Here is a 15,155-nt window from a genome sequence, read left to right on the forward strand (position 1 = left end):
GGAAAGTGTGAGGGCAAATCTGTGAAGTCTTTCTTTGTCTTTCAGGTAGCTCACATTGTACTCAGTCTCTGATTGGGTGGTGCGTAGCTTCTTTATTGCTTCATCTGTACTTTGGCGATCAAAAGATAGTGTCTTGATCCTGCATCTGCACCACGTTTCACTCTTACATCATGGAGTGATTTTCAAAACTACTTTGAGATGCATATTGGTTTATCTGGTTCTTTGTTACCTTTCTTGGTGACATCCATGCTGCCTTCTGTATTTGCTTGTGTGGGAATAAGCTTCCTCCAGTAACTAGTTTGAAGTTAGCACAAGTTTCAGTAAATCAGTTCAAAGGTTCAAAGGTCCAATTTAATGTCAGAGAAATGTATACAATATACATCCTGAACAACAGGAATTCTGCAGATGCTGGAAATTCAAGCAACACACATCAAAGTTGCTGGTGAACGCAGCAGGCCAAGCAGCATCTATAGGAAGAGGCGCAGTCGACGTTTCAGGCCGAGACCCTTCGTCAGGACATACATCCTGATATACTTTTTCTTTGCAAAACATCCACGAAAACAGTGAAGTGCCCCAAAGAATGAACAACAGTTAAACGTGAGAACCCCAAAGTTCTCCCCGCCCCCACCGTAAGCAGCAGCGAGCAACAATCCCCCCTCCCCCACCAGCAAAAAAAAGCATCAGCATGGCCACTGAGCATTCGAGCGTGAGCAAGGCAATAGCAAAGACACAGACTTGCAGTTACCGCAAAGACTTCGCGTTTTATCCGGCATTCGACATACCACAGGTTTTCTCTCTCTCCCTAATAAAGGTGAGGGAGGTGTCTCCTTTTTCCCAGCGGACTGGGAGACATAACAGACAACTCGCTGGTTTACAATGTTAAAAGTCTGTTACGTCGCTTTTTTCTAGCTCTGTGCCTGAAGATCGCAAAGGTTTCAGGTCTTTGGGTCCACCGCAGTAGATTTTCCAACTCCTCTGATGACACACGGGACTCCTGCCGTGACACCGACCTGCAATCCATCCGTCTCCAGAGCCCCGAGATCTTAGGCTTCCAATCCAAATATGAACCGGACTCTCAGGCCAAACCCTTGCCATGCCGAACAGCGGCCAGTCCTGAAACCCCAAGAACAGGTCCCATTCCTGCAAAGAACCGAAGTCTGCGTGTAACTTCAGGTCAGGGTCTTCAAAGTAAGCCTGAAAGGGAAAAATAAAAGACATTAAAGATGGAAATAGAACTGTTTCCTTAGATACAAGCAAAGGAGTTGCCGTTTAGCGCCATCTTAGCTCTGCCCCATTCATTTCTCTGAGACCGTGTTTCCCCATCACCTATTTGTATCTTGCATTATCCCTGCCTATTTTGGCATTAAAATCTCCCATTACAATGGTCAGATCTTTTTCCTTCCCTCTGCTGATGACTCCACTGAGTGTGTTGTAGAACCCATCTTTGTCTTTTTCATTAGCATCATTTGTTAACTTAATGGATAACTTAAGTTGTTTTCTTTTTGTGCTTGGTTTTAAAGCTAGCAATGATAGTTGTGGAAGTGATGGCTTCCCTTGTGATCTTGGCTCTATGTGCTTCTGGTGTCATCATGGAGGCTACACCCTCTGTATTTAGTGCATCATTGCTCTGAAGGTCTGAGTAGATGATACTTATCCTGTCTCTCCAGATGACGTCCATCTTGTCTCACTCAGTCCAAGAACTGACTTCTTGTACCTTTTCATTTCATTTGCTATGATGGTGGATTTTCCTGCCTGGTACATGGTTCTCACTTTCCAGGTACCCAAGAATTGTGGACTTTGGTGACAAAAGAGTTGTCAACTATGCAGGATCCAGATAACTTACCCTGCAATGCATCATGTGCTCACTCGATGATGAGCCTCTTCTCAAAAAGTCGATGGTATGGTTGGAGTTCATCAATGTTTCTGTCGTCCATTCTATCCACTGTATCCACTGGGATTGGCCTATACAGCTTCACCGGAACCATGATGGCCAGCCTTGCCCATTTCCACCTCTCATGACGGTTACGTAGGTTTGGACTTTGAATGTTGTCTGTGTGTGCACGCGCGTGTGTGTGTGTGTGTGTGTGTAAGGTGTGTACACACTGGCCATTTTATTAGGTACACCTGTTCGTTAATGCAAATATCAAAATAGCCAATCGTGTGGCAGCAACTCAATGCATAAAAGCATACAGAAATTGTCATGAGGTTCAGTTGTTCAGACCAAAAATCAGAATGTGAAAGGACCTGATCTAAGCAACTTTGACCTTGAAATGATTGTTGATGCCAGACGGGGTGGTTTGAGTATCTCAGAAACTGCTGATCTCCTGTGATTTTCACGCGCAGTAGTCCCTAGAGTTCACAGAGAATAGTGCCAATAACAAAAAACATCTGGTGAGCAGCAATCCTGTGGGCAAAATCGCCTCGTTAATGAGAGAGGTCAGAGGAAAATGGCCAGACTGATTCAAGCTGACAGGAAAGCAACAACAACCACACATTACAACAGTGATGCACAGAAGAGCATCTCTGAAATCACAACACACTGAAGCTTGAAGTTGATGGCAAGAGCAGCAGAAGACCACACCAGGTTCCGAGGTGTACCTAATAAAGTGTACCTAATGAGTGTAGATTAAAGTTAATAAAAGCAACTGCTGTTAAATTCAATGATTAGGGCTAGAAGGTAAATCGTTAATTTGTCACATTTTCACAAAGTAAAGCCTCTTCTACTTTTTTAGGAGAAAAAAAACACTATCCAAGAATGTGAAAATGTTACTCTGTTTTCCCTGTTGTGTTTCAAAGAGTTATTTTTATTGTTCTGATATATAGTTTCATAAGTAGATCCATTTCTCTAGTGCTAATTGTGACCATGGATGTTGTTTAACTACTTATTTTGCAAATTCAGGAAATGCTGTTGCTACAGATATGTTGTCTGAACATCCACTTTTGTCTGAACCATCATCAGTCAGTTTTTATAACTGGATGTCAAATGCTGTGAGTAACCGAGGAAGCATTACTCAAGAATCACCAGTGCCTAGATCTGGCCACAACGCTCTTCCCACAGGTAAACCAATGGAAGCACATGTGGTATATATACTGTATATAAAAATGCAATAAACTAATATTCAAACAGCTGAATGATGCTATATTCAGAATCCAATGTTAACATTGGTTAATAAATTAATTGAAAGTTATAGAAATAATTAAATGCTCAGGAACCATATGGTTTGAGAAAAATCACTTCCAGAAATAAATGAGCAAAGATGAAAGCATGGAGTCATTTCATTAACTCAGTGTAAGATTTTGCTGCCCTCCAGAGCAAATTAGTAACATGCCTGACATCAATCTGGTTATAATAAATTCATTGCACTAAATTTCAGATCTTAATTTCTTGAGCGGTTTATTCAATAGTTTACAGCATCAAGGTTATAGGTATGATGTTGGACAAAAGGAAAAGGTGTTAGTGAACCATTTCAGCTGATTTTGCATCATGCCCTAGCCTTGTTTTCTCTCAGTTGTTCTCTTTATTGTATCCCTACAGCTACTATTGCATCTACAAACACATCCCAAATCCTTTTTTTTTTGCTTTAGTTTCTGTAATTTTATTTGTTTTAAGTACTTCAATATATTGCTATTTTCTTGAGGCAGTAGAACTTGCAGCACAATTTCATTTTCTTCCAAAGATACGGTGTTAAGCCAATAGTGAGACATCTGGTAAGATTAGCTATGCCATTATTCTCTGTATAGTTCAGTGGTTTTAATGTGGCTAGATCTCACTGTTTTAACATATTTCATACCAAGTTAAGACCATAACCAATAGTAGCAGAATTAGACCATTTGATAGATAAATAGATAGATAGATATACTTTATTAATCCCAAGGGAAATTTGGTTTCATTACAGCCGCACCAACCAAGAATAGAGCGTAAATATAGCAATACAAAAACCCCCAACAATCAAACAATAAAATGCAAACTATGTCAGATGGAAAATAAGTCCAGGACCAGTCTATTGGCTCAGGATGTCTGACCCTCCACGGGAGGAGCTGCATGTTCAATGGCCACAGGCAGGAACGACCTCCCGTACCGCCAAGTGTTGTATCACGGTGCTTACTGCTCTCAGTGCACTTCCAGTCAGCCGGAACGGTATTAACCACCAAACTCCTCTTCTCCAAAAGTCTCTGTTGTCTCGACCTGGTCCTCTTTCCTTGGCTTTGTGATCCCCCTCTGCATCTTCTGTGTGTTTTCCTCCGGATTTCAGCAGGGGTGTCCGCCGCTCTGCTCGCTAAACCGGCCGGTATTTGCTGGTCGGTGGAATACACAATGCGACCTTGCTTCTGTCCCGCGTGTCGGGATGTAACCATTTCCAGTGCTAACAAAAAAACCCAAATAAAACTCTCTCTACCAGCATGTTAGAGAGGGTGCAGCTTCGACGTGTTACCGTGAGAAAAAAAATACAAAAAATAACGTAAATTAAAAAGTAAGAATAAGAAAGTAAGAATAGATTGGAACGGCTGTACCAGGCTGCATGCACGACTGGCGCATGCACACTATGGTTTGGCTCATTGGTTCTTCTCATCATGGAAATAAATGAGCAAAGTTGAAAGTATAGGATCATTTCATTAACCTGGAGAATAAGATTTTCCTGCCCTCCAGAGTAAATTAGTAACATACCTGACACCAACCTGGTTATAATAAATTCATTGCATTAAATTTCAGATCTCAATTTCCTGAAAGCTGTTTATTCAATAGCTTACAACATCAAGGTTATAGGTACATTGATTTATTTTCCCAAACATGGTAACATTTTTTTCATAATTATTGCCTTGCAGTGCTGTATGCATGTTCTGATTAAGTATTCTGATTTAATGTTATCAATTAATTCAAAGAAAAATGTATTTGCCCTTTCCTGAGAAATCAGTTAGATTATGAAGACACATAGTCCTCTCTTATTGTCATTTAGTAATGCGTGCATTAAGAAATGATACAATAGTTCCTCCAGTGTGATATCACAAAACACAGGACAGACCAAGACTGGAAAAACTGACAAAACCACATCATTATAACATATAGTTACAACAGTGCAACAACACCATAACTTGATAAAGAAGTCCATGAGCACAGTAAAGTTCAAAGTCTCTCAAATGTCCCACATCTCACACAGACAGAGAGAAGGAAGAAAAACTCTCCCTGCCATACCCGACCACGGTCCGACTCGGAGTCATCCGAAAACTTCCAGCTCTGATCAGCTCTCCAACACCGAGTACTGAGCACCATCACTATCCGAACGATTCAACCTCCTTCTCGGTCACCAACAGCAGGCAAAGCCGGGGATTTGAGGCTTACCCTCCGAAAGATTCCTGACTACACAGTAACGACAGCAGCGAACAAGCATTTCAGAAATTTTTCCAGATGTTCCTCTGTGCTTTCACGTCCATCTTCATCAAATCAGAATTGTCCACGGCCCGCCCCTATTTAACAGATACGATATCATGTTGTATGACAACATGTAAAATGTCCAGTGTTTTAAAGTGTGACGATAATAGATCCCAGTAGGTACGCATCACAGCTTCACTAATTTTGAATTTTGTGATCCCAGTACTTCAATAACATTTTAAATTGCCTTGATCTAAATTTATGTATTTCAATAATTTCTTCATCTGAGTCTCCAACTGCTTTTGCTTAACCAATTGCTCATTTCCCCCTAATTTAGGTGATATACCTGTGAATGTATAGTATCTCACATTTATCTTTGTTAGTTGTTTTACCACTTAGCTGCTCAAGTTAAAATGATTGATGTTTTTGTATGCCATGATATTCCTCAGTGTTTGCTATAATCTTTGAGAAGGCTTCACTGCTAGTCCTATCGTGCTTTTTTTTGAATTGGATTCCTAGCTTAAGAATTGTAGACCAATTACTTGCCATTTTGCCAATTCAATGTGAATAGTAAAAGCAAAATTATTGAGCTTTTTTTTTATGACAGTTTGCATGCTGACATGAATATGTTCCTTCTCCTAATGTGTTTTTGGTAAGGTCATCCTATAGGTAGTAGGCCCCCAGCCACAGTTATCCAACCCATACCCCTGAATTTCATTGCTTTTTACTGGCCCCAAAATAAAGGCCTGCAGATAGGCTGGAGGTATAAAAGATTACAGGAGACTCACTATTGGCAGGTAGCGGTTTCTGGGAGGAGGCTGCAAATTGCTTGGGACTGGAGGTTGGTGGGGCTGGAAGAAGGCTGGAGATTAGGAGAGATCTAGAGCTTCTGTGAGGCTGAGGTTTGCAAAAAAGGTATAAGACTTGTATATTGGAAACACGAGTATACCTCTGACTTTTTAGTAGAATGAATGCACCAAATTTTCAGCTCAGGATTGCCAGTCGTGGTGGTGCTCCATTGACACAGTAACCTGGATATACTTCCTGGTCAGCTGGGCTCTCTGAGGTGCTCACCAATTCATTGGAATTTTAGGAGGAAATGTGCATATATGTCAGAAATAACCAGACTGCAGAGCTTGGCACCTGTAACCATTCAATCAAATTCCAATTAGTAAAAGCTGTAGGCACCAACAGTTGCAGCTATAACTAGTTTAGGGCATTGGAAGACCTGGCTCATTTCTGCATATTCCAACTGCAGTATGCAGTGTCTCATTATAAAAGGAACAAAAATACTGTTCTCCACAAACCACAACAAACAATAATATTCAGTCTTAATCTATATGTATTAAGAAGCAAAGTTTTAATCTAAGTTTCTTTTCATAGAGTACTGGTTTTACATGTGATTTGGCTTTACCATTTCTGGATGTGTTTACATTTTAAAATAGGATAGAACCATTTTACCTTGTGTCTATTAAATTCGAGGGCCATTACTTGATTTTTAACTATTCACAATTTAGATTAATGAATTAGATGAAAAAACAGTATCCAATTTTTTTGGTGATAAGTGGCTAGCTGGAAAGATTCGGTGTCAAGAGTCCAGAAAAGAATATAGAGAAGTTATACATTTAAGATTTATGTGAAAAATGGGGGTGGCATGATTTGGGGTATGTGAGCTTATGCATTTTAATAGAAAAGCGAACAATGCTTTGACATGAGCAAATGCTAGTATATTAGTAGGTTAATTGGTCATTGTAAATTGTCTCCGATTAGACTAGGGTTAAATTAGTGGGTTGCTGGGTGGCATGGCTGGAAGGGCCAAAAGGGCTGTTCCGTGCTGTATCTCAAAATAAGATAAAACATACGCTGAAATACATGTAAAACCAAGATGATTATGTGGCTTATTTTGAATTGATTTGATTTACATTTGAAACAGTTGTGCATGCTGGCATGAGTTAGATTATTTGTTAAACTATTTCTATATCCCTAAAACATTTTCCACTTTGGTTTAAATATATTTCAATATTTTGCATAGGTTTGATGTATAATCTTCCAACAATACAATCTGCATCTGACTTTAATACAATGCTGTCCAGTGATCAGAACACTTTGGATGGCACGCAGTCACAGAATAGCACCAGTCAGGATGAAATTGTTGGTATTGAGGAGGGTAATCAAGGCCCTCCTGCTGTTCAGCTGGCTGATGCACAGGTAATTGAAGTATCCTACAGTTTTAAGGTCATAAGCACATTTAACATTATTACAGTCGATCTTTATTTTTACATTTGTATAAGTATGTTTCAGTTTCATTTAATATCTCAGTCTTATGTACAATTGATCGTTCTGAGATTAGCATGGACCATCTCTCAGAAATAGTATTTTGGTAAACTTGTATTTTTCATTTAAAATCATTTTATTCAACTTGCTATCTGAAATTTAAAATTCACAGTATTGTTTTGGACTTAATTTTATAAAGATTGAAGTAAAAGTACAGATTTAAAATTACTTATTGAACTTAAAATATTATTCATCTTTCATTATTCTTAGGTTGTGTTTAAGCCTTTACTGAGCAACACCGGAATACAATCACAAGATATTGTACCTTTAACTTATGGGATGTATTTTGGGAAACATTTGTCATTTTCTGGAAGCCTGGATTGTCTCAGAGCCGATATTGTTGATTCTGATACATCGAAAGAAAGAAAGATCAGAAGAAAAAGAAGGTATTTAATTTCAAGTGCCATTTTTGTTTCTAATAGAGTTGAAAGACAGTTGAATTAATAATAAAGATAACAACCATTCTGTCACCAATCTTCAATACTTTAATCTTCAGCTGTTTAGTTTATTTGAGCAGAAAGCTGACCAAAGTTCCTATCATTGATCTTAAAAATTTTCATTGGTCATTTCTCTAGGTTACCACGTACCTCTTAAGCAGTCGTCATAGTTGTTGAATGTGAATTTCAATCTGCACCACATACGTTTTCATTCTTGGGATAAAATAATTCAAGCTCTAACTCGTCTTGAGTCACACTCCTATTTTTGTTTCAGGAATGTATTTCATGGCAAAATCAGCAATAATTGCCCTGAGAATGGTGGTGGTGTGAGGCACCATCTAGGAAAGCTACAGTGTATCTGGTGAAGATGCTTGACCTAATGCCTCACTTTATGTGCAAATACATCAGAATTACTGTCTATAATCTGCATTATGACACAATTTGTACCAACATCAAAGCAAACTTGGGTCTTAAAATCGCCATACGGCTTTACTTCTGTCTTGTGAACCCAAGACAGATCCACCTTTATTTCTAATGTAAATCTTGACTTCAGTTGACAAACTACAGAAGTTTAATTTATAGTTTAATTATATGCAATGCATAAATAATAATGCATTTTTATTTAAGTACATTTCAGCTTGAGTGCAGAATTCCTATCTGTTTCATCTCTTCTGATTTTCAGACAGGGCATGATAAATCTTCCACCTCTTGACTTCAAACCAGCCTTGATGTTTAACACCTTTTGCATAAATGCTATTGTGATGGACAGGCCAACTTATAACCAAAACTCAACAAATACTCTTGCATTCCACGAACTTAATAGACATCATCAGAACACCTTCCATGTTAACTTTACTATCTCCTGTCAGTCTATCAGCCAGCACGTGGACATGGCATTAGTCCGCCTCATCCATCAATTTAGCACAATGGTCGATGATATAAAGGCTACTCAAACAGACATTAAACTGAGTAGATACACAGCTGGGTCTGTATCTCCCACGCCAACATTCAAAACACGAAAACATCGGGATTTCCGTTCATCAGATTTCAGTCGCAGTTCTCGTGGCAGTCTTAATGGAGGTGTCAGAGGAAATAGCACAAAAGCAAGCAAAAGACTTGGAAATGAGAACAATAAAAGAGAAACACGAAATAAGAATTCATCAGGTCCAACACAAAGAAGAACCTCAAAGGTTTCCAGGAAGGGATCAAAGGATGTAGTGGACCATGTGACTATTCATATGGATGACTCTGACTCAATCACTGTGTCTGAACAAAGTGAGCCTTCTGCAGAGTGTTGGCAGAACATGTACAAACTGCTTAACTTTTATTCATTAATCTCAGATCCAACGGGTATCCTTGAAAAATCTTCTCCAGATGTATTGGAGCCTCCAGGTAGGATCAGTCTATGATTTTTTTTTAAAGTAGAAATCAGATTTGAAAGTTTGCTCTGTTCCCTCAGATGCCATATAAATAACTTAAAACTTTTTTCAGTGTTTTATCACTTCCAGGTGGTGACTTGTATAATTGCTGCTGGCATATCCTTAGCAATTAGATTCTAACAACATACATCAAAGTTGCTGGTGAACGCAGCAGGCCAGGCAGCATCTATAGGAAGAGGTGCAGTCGACGTTTCAGGCCGAGACCCTTCATCAGGACACTTTGTCCTGACGAAGGGTCTCGGCCTGAAACGTCGACTGCACCTCTTCCTATAGATGCTGCCTGGCCTGCTGCGTTCACCAGCAACTTTGATGTATGTTGCTTGAATTTCCAGCATCTGCAGAATTCCTGTTGTTTGCAATTAGATTCTAAAGTTAGATAAGGGAGTATTTAGTTCACTGAGTTTGTTCCACTTAAGGGGTAAAATCTTTTGTCCATACACCATTTGAAAAGCATTGATCTATATGAAAGGCCATGCGTTCACCAGCAACTTTGAGTTGTGTTGCTTGAATTTCCAGCATCTGCAGTATTCCTGTTGTTTGCGACCTATATGAAACCCCTTTTTATCGGGTCTCTCTAGAGATATGGCTCATTATCCCCTCGCTAACAGCCACCGGACTCAGCAGTGAGAAAACCACCTTTACAGACTCCATAAGTCTAGGGTTGGTATGACTTGGATCCCACCAAAACTGGGAAGTTGGATGTCTCAACCACCTGAACCTTGATCTGTGAATACTGTGTAAATACTGCCCCTATGCAATTAGCCAAATGGCAAAAAATAACAGATCGTACACTGCATACAATTATAAAGAAAGTATATTTATGAGTGTCAACTTACCCAACAATTATTAAAGAAGAAAAAAAACAGAAGGGCCCATTATAATTGAAACAGTCAAATGTCCACAAGGTTGTAGTTCAGATCTTCCAATAGCTGGATGTGTCCATTTTACTCACAGCGCCAATTCCTATTCATCGATCACTGATAGAATTTTCCATCTTGGACTCCAACGAATCGCACGTTCCAGTTGGATCAAATTGGTTCCCTCGAGCCAATTCTTCTTTCTCCATCTCCTACTGAAAAGACCCCTCCCCACATTTCCATCACAAAATCTCTCAGCCCAGTTCCACCAATCTAATTGGCTGAATCGACATTCCTAAGCTGAACATCACAACACCTTATCTTTAACGGTAACCTAAACACTACCAGCAGAACACTTTGCTCCCACAGAAAGCCATTAAATGAACTACCCTATACATTAGCAGTAAACTCTTAACCAGGGTGTTGCATATAATTTGCAGACTCTTGTCTCATCTTCCTTGTGTTTGCTGCAATGTAACTTTCTTGAGTAACACACACAAATTGCTGGAAGAATGAAGTAAGTCAGGCAGAATCTATGGAGGGGAATAAACGGAGGTTTATGTGTATAGAAAACTTTAAAATTGCATGATGCTGTCCCAAATAGTAAGGCTGACTGTTGACAGCCTGTTTGTTGACTGGAAATAGAGACCCAATGAGGCAGCTTTTTATATTTACCGCTTTTTGGATTGATGTTTGACCTTCCAAAGCCATAAGCAAGCTTCACATACATTTCATTGTCGCTGCTGGAGTTAAATTTTCAGAGGCATTGCACAGCAGATTACGGTTTTAAACTTAAATACCGCCTGATGATTTATTACATTGTCTGTATTTTCTCACAATCTCTACTGATAACATGAACACAAATTTATCAAACCTCCACAAGAATCTTTATGGTCCTTTCACAAAGATAACAAAGAAAGTAAATTACATAGCATAATCACAGTTATTTGTTAATATGTTACTTAATATATATATTTTATGCAAAGGAACTTTATCTTTGACACTTTCTCCATTTCACCAATTTGTCAAATTTAATACCAACTTTGCAATCCATTCTTATTTAAGTGAGTCATGGGAAAGAACCAGTTGTTTTTAAAACACTGCATTATGTAGAAAGAAGTTCCAAACACACTTCAGAGATACTTAAGCAAAAAAGAAGTGGTGATCCAGAAAAGACCTATTTATGGAACATTTTATTTTAAAGATTTCGATGTTAGTTGTGTGTAGATTTGTAGTTTGGGGTTCCAGTAGCTGAAAGCATCGTGCTTTGTATGATTGTGCAGTATAATGCTATGTAATACCTTCTAAATGAACTATTTTATCTGTTACCCTAGGTGGTCGAAGTCCCACTGATCCTGCTTGCAAAGTAATCTTTGAAAATGAACAAGAGTGCTCGAGTCCTAATAAATTATCAAGAAAGCGCAGCTTAGTGAATTCTGAACCTCAGCACGTTACCCTCATAGTATTTGGAGTTGGTATGGTGAACCGTACTCATCTAGAAGCAGACATTGGAGGTTTAACAATGGAAGCAGAGCTTAAGAAGATCCATGGAAGTTTTACTGTGAAAGAGAAGATGAAAGGTAATGGTATCAAATATTTGAACAATGGGTCAGTGAAATTTAATGGTAATTGAAGGATCTGTAGCCTTTCAACAAACACATCTTATTTTATAGATTTGGGACATAAACAGATAATGCTAGAAATATAAAAAGCACCAATGAAGAGAGAAACATAACATTTCAAGTCGATGATTTTTTTTGTCAGTGCTAAGAAAATTTAGAAATTGAACGTGTTGTAAGTTACACCACAGGGGAGATGGCTGAGAGCGCAGGAAGTGTCTGTGGCTGGGTGTAAGCGAGGAGAGATGGGGAAACCCAAATGGTGGTGATCCATCTCCCAGCTGTCAATAGCATCAATCCTTCTGTGCCATATTACAGGCTTTTCGTAGAGTCCTACAGCACAGAAGTAGACCCTTTGGCCTAACTGATACTTGCCAAAAAATGTTGCCATTTATGCTGGTTCCATTTGCCTGTATTTGGTCCATATCCCTCTAAACTTTTTCTATCCATGTACCTGTCCAAGTGCCTTTTGAATGATGTTAATGCCTCAGCCACTTTCTACGTCAGCTCATCCTATATGCTGATGATCTCTGGGTGAAAAGAAACCCCTCAGGTTCTTATCAAATCTCTCCCTTCTCAATTTAGGACCTCTAATTGTTGCTTTTCCCAACCTTGTTCTTTTTAGCTATTGTGCCTTTGTAACTTGAAACATAATTAAGTTATAACTTATGAACCTGAAGCAGTAACTGTATTTCTCTCCATAGATGCTATCTGACTGTAGCTTGATATCAATTAGTTAGGTGTCAACAATACTTAAAACTAAAAAAAATTATGATGTTGGATATCGAAGTCTGAGCAGTTTTATGTGTATTTTGTAAATTCTTGTCAAGTTAAAGTTTTTCACCACATAGATTATGGAAAACATTAAATTAAAAAAGTACAAATGCTGGAAATCAGAGATAAATCCATAATATTCGAGAAATACAAATTGGATAATATCAACATCCAAACACAAAAATAAACCAGCCTGCTGCCAGTTATATTTGGGAAAGAAAAAGAAAGGATCTTAGATAGACAGTGTAAAGTGATTGATGTGAAGGAACCAGAAACAAGTTAGTTAAACTATTTGGAATTATAATAAAATATAAAATTGTTCCAACGTAACATTGTACAAGACATTTATTTATTAAGAATAGGATAATGTTTAATTTTATTTTTAATTCAGATGTTTTGCACCAAAAAATGACGGAAACCTGTGCAACTGCTCACATAGGTGGTGTAAACATCGTCCTCCTGGAAGGAATTACACCAAACATTCAGTGAGTAAAGACTGTTCTTTGGGTCAGCTGTTAAAAGAAAATTAATTACAGAAGTTTTTAAAAATGCAGGGGTGTTGATAGGGGTTCACAGAATTAGTTTGCCAGTCTTTTTGGTTGTATGCCTCAGATGTTATAGGCAATTATGCATCCAATTTGTTTTCTAAATGAAGATAAATATATTGCCAAAGCATTAGTGATGTGGGGAGCAGCTTTTATGTGTAAAGCAGCTATCCATGTTTTGACATTAACATCCCGCATATAAACTATAAATTAGCTTATTTTTATATTAAATTTGTTCCAGGAGTTTGTATGGAAAATTGAAAGTTGTGATCGCTGTTGATACAATAGTTTATAAAGTGCTTTAAATTTGGCACATGAGAGCATTAATTCTTCGTCAGTTTTCAAATCATGATTCTCAGTTGAACACTGATCTACCAAATGCATTTTTGGACAGGAGGACAGCCTTGAATGATACAGTTTTGCATTGAATAATGCTGTGGTTGAGATTTGAACAAATTTTCCACTCCAGCTCCAGCACTTAAATTGTGAACAACAGGAATTCTGCAGATGCTGGAAATTCAAGCAACACACATAAAAGTTGCTGGTGAACACAGCAGGCCAAATTGTGATATGTTATTTATCCCTGCAAGAGGTTTGGTTTCTGTTGCTGATGTGGAGTTAAACTACCATGGACATGTACTACCCTGCTACAGTCTTCTGTGGCTACCTTGTACTGTATAGGTTGACTGTTCACATGAGTGGCTCTTGTCTGTTCACATGAGTGGCTCTTGTCTGTGAAGCCTGCAGTGAGCCTAACCTACTTTCACCTGATGCAAGCAGGCAGTCTCCATTAAAAAGGGAGGTATTGGCTCATGGGAGAAAGACAAATGGAGTTATGGTTTATTTAAGTTACATAATTAACATTTTCTTTTGCTAAGTGAATATTTCTAGTGCAAAATAGTCATACACATAGTCATACTTTATTGATCCCGGGGGAAATTGGTTTTCGTTACAGTTGCACCATAAATAATAAATAGTAATAAAATCATAAATAGTTAAATAGTAATATGTAAATTATGCCAGGAAATAAGTCCAGGACCAGCCTATTGGCTCAGGGTGTCTCCAAGGGAGGAGTTGTAAAGTTTGATGGCCACAGGCAGGAATGACTTCCTATGACGCTCTGTGTTGCATCTCGGTGGAATGAGTCTCTGGCTGAATGTATTCCTGTGCCCAACCAGTACATTATGTAGTAGATGGGAGACATTGTCCAAGATGGCATGCAACTTGGACAGCATCCTGTTTTCAGACACCACCGTCAGAGAGTCCAGTTCCATCCCCACAACATCACTGGCCTTACGAATGAGTTTGTTGATTCTGTTGGTGTCTGCTACCCTTAGCCTGCTGCCCCAGCACACAACAGTAAACATGATCGCACTGGCCACCACAGACTCGTAGAACATCCTCAGCATCGTCCGGCAGATGTTAAAAGACCTCAGTCTCCTCAGGAAATAGAGACGGCTCTGACCCTTCTTGTAGACAGCCTCAATATTCTTTGACCAGTGCAGTTTATTGTCAATTTGTATCCCCAGGTATTTGTAATCCTCCACCATGTCCACACTGACCCCCTGAATGGAAACAGGGGTCACCGGTACCTTAGCTCTCCTCAGGTCTACCACCAGCTCCTTAGTCTTTTTCACATTAAGCTGCAGATAATTCTGCTCACACCATGTGACAAATATTTAATGATGAAACAATATTATTACTTTTTAATTGATTCCAGAATAAAAAATGTTCATGAAAGTCAATGATTTCATATGGTTTAATAATACTGCCATTTTTGAC

General features: G+C 38.8%; 1 protein-coding gene across 6 annotated transcripts in view; it reads left to right on the forward strand.

Annotated features, from left to right (window-relative positions):
- Positions 1-15,155, forward strand: part of kiaa1109 (KIAA1109 ortholog) — a 439,747-nt gene that overhangs the window by 304,603 nt on the left and 119,989 nt on the right. For all 6 annotated transcript variants that reach the window (XM_063046524.1, XM_063046528.1, XM_063046526.1 and 3 more), the window contains 6 exons: positions 2,900-3,058; positions 7,401-7,576; positions 7,913-8,088; positions 8,822-9,531; positions 11,770-12,015; positions 13,220-13,313. In XM_063046524.1, the coding sequence (XP_062902594.1) occupies positions 2,900-3,058; positions 7,401-7,576; positions 7,913-8,088; positions 8,822-9,531; positions 11,770-12,015; positions 13,220-13,313 (1,561 nt within the window). The remainder of the gene's footprint in view (positions 1-2,899; positions 3,059-7,400; positions 7,577-7,912; positions 8,089-8,821; positions 9,532-11,769; positions 12,016-13,219; positions 13,314-15,155) is intronic.

Source organism: Mobula hypostoma, chromosome 4, assembly GCF_963921235.1.
Source record: "Mobula hypostoma chromosome 4, sMobHyp1.1, whole genome shotgun sequence".
Lineage (NCBI taxonomy): Eukaryota > Metazoa > Chordata > Chondrichthyes > Myliobatiformes > Myliobatidae > Mobula > Mobula hypostoma.